The sequence below is a fragment of the Zosterops lateralis genome, assembly GCF_965231275.1.
Source record: "Zosterops lateralis genome assembly, chromosome: 3".
Lineage (NCBI taxonomy): Eukaryota > Metazoa > Chordata > Aves > Passeriformes > Zosteropidae > Zosterops > Zosterops lateralis.
The window spans coordinates 19,160,442-19,169,374 of record NC_139764.1 but is presented as its reverse complement, the minus strand read 5'-3'; the positions used below and the strand labels follow the sequence as shown (position 1 = coordinate 19,169,374).

At 34.9% G+C, this 8,933-nt stretch overlaps 1 protein-coding gene across 1 annotated transcript in view; it reads right to left on the bottom strand.

Annotated features, from left to right (window-relative positions):
* Positions 1–530: 530 nt before the first annotated feature.
* Positions 531–8,933, bottom strand: part of SPATA17 (spermatogenesis associated 17) — a gene marked incomplete at its 5' end in the record, with an annotated part of 86,102 nt that continues 77,699 nt past the window's right edge. The window contains 1 exon segment of the mRNA XM_083858256.1: positions 531–935. Coding sequence (XP_083714382.1) covers positions 855–935 — 81 coding nt within the window. The 3' untranslated portion in view covers positions 531–854.

The window sequence follows — 8,933 nt, the reverse complement described above, 5'->3', positions numbered from 1 at the left end:
AAGAACGAGCTTATAATTTGATTTTTAGATGTGCTGAGGTCTTCCCATGATGCTCAATTCTTTGAGACTTTTGAAGTGGATGGGCTCTGGGGATACTCAGTATTTTGCAGGACTGGTTGCTAATGAACAGAGGAAACAGGCATCAGTTTTGTGTCATCAAATGTGTTCTTCCAACCAAGCATCATATGATTTTGTACTCACAGCATACGGAATAGGAGTAAATGCACAGGTAATGATAAAGAAAATTAAATGGAAATAGAAACAATAACCTAATAATAAGGTAAATACGTTTTCAGAATTTTTTTTTTTCAAAACTGAAGTTCTTTCACCCACAGAAATGCTAACAGGATTTTAAATAGTATCTTATCTTCCAGGTAAATGCCTATCCTACACTTCTGAAGTCACAGATTAGTCAAGGATACCTAACACTAAAGACGATGAACAGTGATGAACCAGATACATTTATAGTTGTGAAGAAGAAAAAGAAATATAAATTTTACACTTTTTTTCCTTTTTTAGTGTAACCTCACTTACAAATGTGTAATAAATAAATGTGATTCCGAGTATTTTACTTGATGACTCCAGTTTTGTATCCTAAATTATTTATACTAAATAAAATAGAGCATTTTCAGAAATAACTTCCTTAAGATAATACTTCAAAAATTTTTAATTTTTGATAAATCTTGTAAGCCATATTGCCTAAAGTTCAAGCAAAATCAATTAAAATTACTTCAGACAGAGTATACATCAAAAAAAAAAAAGAGTGCATTCAGTCAACATGCTGCTGTGTATTTTCTGAAATATATTTATTGACTACTTTTTATATGTCTTATGGTTTGTAGTTTCCAGAACAATTACACTACTTGCCCAGTGCTGGAGTAAGTTTTTCCAAACTTTTCGAAGAGAGCAATCGATGAAAACATTGTTTCAAAGTCCTAAAGAAAAGAGAGACAAAAAATTATTTTAAGCTTAAATGTTTTGGGGTTTTTTTATGGTATTTTAGAGTTCTAAATATTGTCTTCTAGTTACATTTCATTATATAAGATAGAATGCAAATTATGCAAAATAGTGAATATTAAATATACATTTTTATATTATATGAATGTTACCTTGAAGAGGAGCAAAAGAATGGATTTAATTGAAAGCAAATATGTACTTCAAACTCAGCAACTATAAGAACTGCAAAAATTTTCTGCTCTAGAAAAACTACATTTTATAGTCTTTAGCAAATCATGATATACAGAAGTTTATTCTCCTCCCTGGCAACCAGGCAGATTAAAGAAATCACAATAGCCTTGCTATATTTTAACTTTTTTACCTTGGTTAACATTGAAATATAGATATTAAAACAGCTCCATAAAAATGGTTTAAAAAATTAATATATATTAAATAAGTGCTAATGGCAACAAAGTGATTAGGAGAAGAAGGGTGATTCCTGAATACATTTTTTGTCAATTCAGCCAACAAACAAGAAAGTAAAACAAATGAAGTGTTCTAAACCATATTTTGAGTTGTCTACTTATTAATAAATACTCATGGCAAATGATTAGCAAGTCCATGGTATTTAAGATCAAGGTTTTAAAGCCTTCTTAATAAAACTGTTTTCTTTTGAACCTGAAGTACTGAGGATAGTATAACAATGGAAAATACTTGTTTTGTATTAAAATGGTTTTTACTTTTAGAGAGTAACATGCCACAGAAGAACTCTCAGCTCTCTAGAATCTGATGATTCATTTTTAAGAAGTTGGTCTGAATACTTTGTACTGCTTTCTATTGCCAACAAGTAGCTCTGTGAAAGTAGATGAAATTGAAACATCTTCATGGAATGTCTGAGGCTATGAGTGAAGGAAAGTGAAAAGTTTTATCTTTTCAACACATTTCCCAATTTGAAAGGTTTCATTTTTTCTTTAAAAGAGAATAAAAACTTTTTTTTTTTTTTTAATGACATGAAACAGAATTATCATTCCCTAGACAATTTGGATTTAGCTACTTCACAGACCACAGTTCAGCTGTATCTTTATCAACAGAGCACCTCTGACTTCTAGTAAGCTTCATGCCAACACTGGCTGGGCCCACCTGCATTTCATCTGCATTGCAGGTTGCCAAACTGAGGCCATATAATTTCTTACATCTCATATTTAAAATTGTTTACTATGATTCCTCCAAAATTATGGTGCATAAATCTTAAAATTGCAAGATAGGAATACATTCAAAATTAAATAATCCATGTGTGGTGGGAAAGTGAGTACTACCACATACGTAAAGGATTCACAAGATTTACTTTATAATGTTTTGCTATTTCTCTATTCTGGCCAATTTCTTATTCAACATAAACAGCCTACTTGCATATTTTCATATTAAACTTTTAGAATGGCACGATATTCTAATTTTCAGTGTCTGTTACCATCTTGTTACCATAGGAAAAGTTGTCCACATAATTATTATAATAAATATTATGGTATCTCCAACAACACAATTGCAAATGGTTTTCTCTCTGAAGTGAAGCTAGTTATATTTAATTCAGTAAATTAACCAGACTAATTCTGTTCATGGGATGGAAAAATCAACAAACCAGCTCTAGCTGCTGAGAAAGCAAGCAGATAATCCAGAAATAATTTAGGATTATGCAATAATTCAGAGCAGAACATGGTAAGCATTAGTTTCAAACAGAAAATATCTTATTAATGAACATGCAGGACAGTTACGTACAGCTTAACAAATTGTGACCAGTTTAATAAGTGGTGAACTTTAGGTGAGACAGGGAAACCAGTGAAACCTGTGTACCCCCCTGTCAGGATAAAATCAGGAATGGGAAGGCTGAGCATTGCAGAGATCTCCATTTGCTGGAGCAGACGGCTTTTGCTATTAGGATTCCTGGCCAAACAAAAACAATTGGCTGCCAAAATTAGCTCCTTGGGACGATTTAGGAGCCTTTGATGTGAACAGTGTTTTTGAGCTGGAACTAAGCCCAGGTCCAGCTTCAAACTCAAATCAAAATGACAAAGAGGAATTTTTTTGTGCCACACGCCCCCTCAGTGTAAGATTACTTTGGTTTGGCAGCTGTACTGTTTATCTTGTTATTTAAAACTATTCCACTAGATATTCACAACCGAGCACTTAAACAACTGGCTCTGATTATGACGACAGCAGTTATGTTTGACCACATTTAGGAAACATTACAGAGTCTGATGCATAAATAAAAACATGCTGGCTTTAGAGTTACATTAATTTAAAAAGTTTAGAATGCATATTAGGTAAAGCTTGCATAACATGCACATAAAATATAAATATCTTTTTGGGAAACAGATCTTTTTCTATTTTTTCTGCATTTGAAGATAAAGATTTCAATCAGATTTCAACGGAGAGATAAAGTAAGGCCTGAAAACACCACCTGGCCTTGAAAGATCTACCTCAGAGCATAAAGGGAAAGGATTTGGAAGCCAGGTTCTCACATCCATCTAATGTGATGGAGAAATGACCACTCAAAAGATGCAGGGAAGCACAGTGATGTACTTTGCTCATTGATTCTGATGGAAATTGAATTTAAGTGGCTTGCTGCATAGCATAGAAGTTATGAAATACATAAATAATCCTTTTGAAGAACATGGGTTGTGGGTAGGGAAAAGCAGGCTTCTTCAAAATTATTTTCATCATCAGTTCCTCTCTGTTGGTAGCTAGAATGAATAGACTTACAAATATGAATTCACACACATTGGTGAGCTTGACTCTATAGTTTTGCACTCTCAGGACCACAGGAGCATGGACCTGAGTTTTATGGAATTTTTCCACAAAGCATTCTTAAATCATGCCTTATAATTCTCAGCATCAGAGACCTGTAATTCTCAGCACTGAGACATACTTTGAAACTCCCAAACAAAGTTAATATAACACTTCCTTTTAAAACTTGTCCAGCTTTGACTCCTTTCACTCTAGTAAATTGTGACTCAAGTTCAACTGACAGAGCTTAAGAAGACCTATGGACCCTTTCAATATATTTGGCTACTTGAGCTTGTGAGCTCATCAGTTCAAAACAATGGAGTCAAAAAAGGTGGCATAAAGCCACCAAAGATTTGTCTCAATCAGCACTCTGATGTCATAGATTGGACTTGCCAAATGGTTACATAGTCTATATTTGGAATGTTATTAAAGCAAATTCCAAAGACATTTTTCATCTGACTATGCAGACTTACATAAATACAGATCACGTACAAACGCTGGCAAATGAACAAGACCTTGTAGACCTTCATATTGGTTTGGAGGCCTTTGAAAATGACTTCTGTGATATTCTAGAAACAAATTTGTACTAACAATGTTTCTTTCCAAGCAATTTTGAGAGTACTGTACAATATCCCATAATATAAAAATGCAGTTCGAAATGAGATAGGAATTACAATTGAGTATCTTGGAAATTTAATGAAGTAGAAAGTCAGCTGCCTCAGACCAAAGCAAGAACAGACAAACAGCAGTAGCATATCTACTCCCAGATTTTAAGGCCAGAGAGAACTATTATTACCATTTATTCTCAGCTCCTGCATACACATTTCAGAGTAATTTCATGTATCAAATGTCTCAAGTCTTTATTATGAACAGTTTCACAATAATTATGAAACTGTTAAGCATGCGATAAACTTGGAACAAAAAGCATACAATAAACTCATATTATCTGATTTACAGGATAGAATAGTCTTTCCTTTTTCTGTAATGACAAAACTTGAGTTTGCTGAATAAGTAGAGATTTGGTTGCATGAACTGAGAACAAATTCGTGTCAGATTGTACCAATACAAATTTCCTTCATGGGTTAGTAAAAGCAACATGTGCAGACGTTTCAAATGTAAATTGTATAATGAAAAGTATTCTCTGAAATGTAAGGCATTACATCAATAGCAAATATTCAGAGCAGTGAGTCCTCTTCTGAGTCAACCAAAAAATACTAAAGACAGTGCATAAATACATTACGTCAACCATGGTACCATGTGCTGTGTAAAAGGCAAACCAATCCATGAAAAGTTTGCATCTCAAAAAGACTCTTTTGTAGTGCTGGAATTGTATCTGTTTCTCCTATTAGGCCTCTTCTGTTCTTCTCTTTATAGAACACCTATTCTGAATATAAATTCTGTTAGGAATAGCTGCTTGGATCATAATTCTATCTTCATGCTACTGAGTAGTAAAATTAGGAAATAATACTTTGAAACCAATATCCACAGATACACACCAAGACCTTAGAAGATGCAGTGGGAAATTCTGCACAAATGTCCCTGCAGTAGGTATGTTCCTAGTGTAGGGTAAGCCACTGAGCAATTTTGCTTTCCCACAAAACCAGGAGACATCCCATTTGCACAGCTCCTTTGGAAACCAGGCAGTATTGCCAAGTGTCACTGTACAGCTCTAGTCCACAACTCCACCTGTTTAACACTACGTGATCATATTTAAGTGTTTCCTAAGATCCTAATGCTTGTAATAATAAAATTAAAGTTTTAAATTGAGCTGTCATAGTAAGGCTCCTGACCTGTTAATAGCCACAGAGGTCACTAACAAGGAAGCAAACCAGAAACCAGCAAGCTGTTAAACAAGTAAAATGTTGTTCCAGCTAACTTTTATTCTCAGCAAATTTATCAATACTGGTTAACAATACTTCCAACTAGTACAGGGCCTTCTGACATGACAAAATGAGTGTAACAACCCATTCTGTCAATACAACACAAATGTCATTTCAAGTGCTCAAAACCCACTAAGCTACCCTAAAAAAGATTGATTTATCTGCTCCAGTGTTTCTTTGGGGCAAACTTTTCTCACAACTGAAACCAATTAGTGGGCCTGGCACTTGTAGTGCAAAATGTAGGTCAGCATCAAGTAATAAAAAAGTATTGACTTTTCTCTGTCTGTAAGCAGCATGAAAGGGGTGCCATGGCCTTGTCGTATATGAAAAGAGCTCCATTAATTTCACTTATTTCAACCAGAGCTGTCAAATACTAATGCTTCTATTGCACTTTTCACACAAAGTACATTGACACCAATCCTGGCCCCAGTGTAACAAGTTTACAATATTTCAGTCAGTGAAAGGGGTACTATAATTTTTAATTCCCTGTTGTACATTTAGTCTCTTTAAGCAGCACTGCTCATAAGACTTACTAAGAGATATGAGCTGGGACATTAATAACGGCTTCACACTTCTTCCCATGGGCAAGAGAAGCTATTTCTTGGGCACAGCTTCAACAGCTAATTAGCCATAAAGTTCAGGACACAGTTGTTTGGCATAACTCTGTTTTTGTGGCTGGTGGGCACACACTGCCAATTTTACTTTCTGCCGTGGAGAAAAAACCCCAAAATCTAGGAAGAGGTTTTCCATGACTTAAGGCTATAAAATTGAAAAGCTAATGTGTTAACCAATTGGGTCAACCAGCCCCTTCACATAAGAGATAATAACAAAAGCTTGGATCGTGCCTTAGGGAATGGATCTTATTGTGTCAGCACAGAGGTATCGACTCCCAGGGAAAAGCATGCCTAATCAGAGTTCCCTGCCCCACAGCTGCCAAGTGACCACTGCTGTGATGAATGGGATAGAATTGCACCTTCCCCTATTCAGCTTACCAGCACCATACAGAGGAGGAGAAGAAGGAGCCAACATCTACCTCCTCCTTCCACTGTCTACTACTGCTACCAGTTTGAAAGCCTCTACATTTTGTTCTTTCTGGTAGAAGCGATAAAGTTTTCATGGAAGCACAGGATATTTTATGAGTTTCTCCATACTGTGGATAAACACAGCAGAGGTCAATTTGACTCAAAATGTTATGATCCTGTTTCCCTCTGTTCTCTGCAACTTGCCTTCTAAACTGACTTTTCTTTTTCCAAGTGAAGTTTATGGTTCTTGTTGACAAGCTTGAGGGCTCTGAGTGTGATGTCTAACTCATTCCCTAATTACCTCCTGCAAATGCAAACATCACCACCAACAATAAAACTCTTTGATTTAAAAAGACTGGGTGACTATGGTAGAAGGCAATTTTCTACTTGCTTTAATGACTTTGTAAGTCTTACCCTTTGAATCAACTTGCTATTAGATCTTAAAATAAAATGATATTGTATAGCCACCATAAAAAGCAACTTTATAACCTTCTGTGTTATGCTTACATCAGGCAAGTTTTTTTTCTATTTGTTAGTTTTAGTCTTTTATTGAATTATGATAATGTGTTGTAAAAAAGAATCAGGAAATTATGTTCACAGTAGGAAATTTAACAACATTATTTTAATATTCTATCTTCCAAACAGAAAGAGAAAAACATTAATTGCTACTTAATTTATGTAACAAATATTTCATTAATTTACACTTAATTTTTCATGGATATTTATAACCATCACTGACTCTTGCATGTTTTATCTTTTATGAATTAAAAATGAGGAAGCCAAACTCAAACAGTGCTTGCTAGAAATTATGAAAGATTCCTAATGATGGCTCATGAGTTTGAAAAACCACTGACTTGATAATCACATAGGTTTAGATACCTTCCCTGTGACATGTCAAATATGAGCAGCACAGCCATGTGTGCTCCCCTGGGACAGCCTAACATGGAAATTATAACTCCATTCTTCCCTTTCTAGAATATTTGGAGAAGGAAATGTTCTGCTACTCATCTGTGCTTACTGAAGTTTCCTTTCATAGCTCAGCATCTAAATTGTGCTAATTTGTGCTTTGGAGATATTTGGAGCAAACTGATAAAAATCAAGCTCTAAAACTTCTTGTCCTCATCTGTGCAAGGTAGGAGAGGCTGTGTTCTAGTCTTGAAAAGAGCCTATTTTATCTCCTGCATGGTTAGAAGCAGTTTGGACAAAGAACAAAAGTGTATCCTCTTTCATAGCTGCACAAATTAAGCTATGACATGACAGAAAATAATGGTGCCCTTGAGAATGCAATAGTTTCAGCCACTGTACAAGGAAAGCACAACTATTCCTAAACGACTAAGATATTCTGGGATAGCCATGTTCATTAAGGATTACAAATTTATTAACTCTTACTGTCCTTTCTCACAAGCAAAGGCTTTGATGAAAGTTTTCTGCAAGGAACAACAAAAGAAAAAAGGAGAAGGATTTGGTCCAGTAAATTATTTTTTCCTGTAACTATTGCCTCTGCAAAATTAACCTGGGATCTGAAACTAGGCTGTCCATTGTGTCATGTGTAATATAACCACCAATGAAGATTTGTGGTCCAAATTGGCATTTGTTACATTTACTTAGTACCCTACAGTTATTCCCAAGGGGAAGGAAGGGTGGAATTCCCAGCTTTACCCTCTACGTTCATTTGCTCCATTTATTAATGATCTGCAAGCCAAGGCACTGTCTGGTCCTTCCTCTCAAACATGGACTAACTTTACAATGCTTTAGAAAGAAATACCTTCTCCCTTATAAATAACTACTAGTTAACTAATTTCTTTATGTGTATAAAGCTAATCTACGGAAGAAGAAGAAGTCACCTTGATGAAGACACTTTTCAGGTACTTTTAGACCTGTGCAGAGTCAGTATCAATATTACAAGTATAGTCTGCTACACAAAGTTAGAATGCATGCTGTACCATATTTTAGGCAATGTTATGAAACAGCATCACCCAAATTCTTTTCTGAATGTCTGTGTATGAACCAAAATTGCCAAAGATAATACTTTATTTTTTCAACTACGTAGCCTTTTTTTACAAGTAAATTAAATTAAGAAACCAATGTGAATTTCCCTGCAAGCTATTTCATACTTGGATACCCTTGAACTTTACTGAATCTGGGCTAAAAAACAAATGTGTAGTTGAAATAGTTCAGTAAGTATTCAGAATCCCAAGAGGTGTTTATTTGCTATTGTCATGCAAGTATCTACCTCTTACAGTGTGTTTTAACAACATATTTTTGAAGATAGGAGTACAGGTTCATCTTAATCTATTTAAGATATATAAATAAT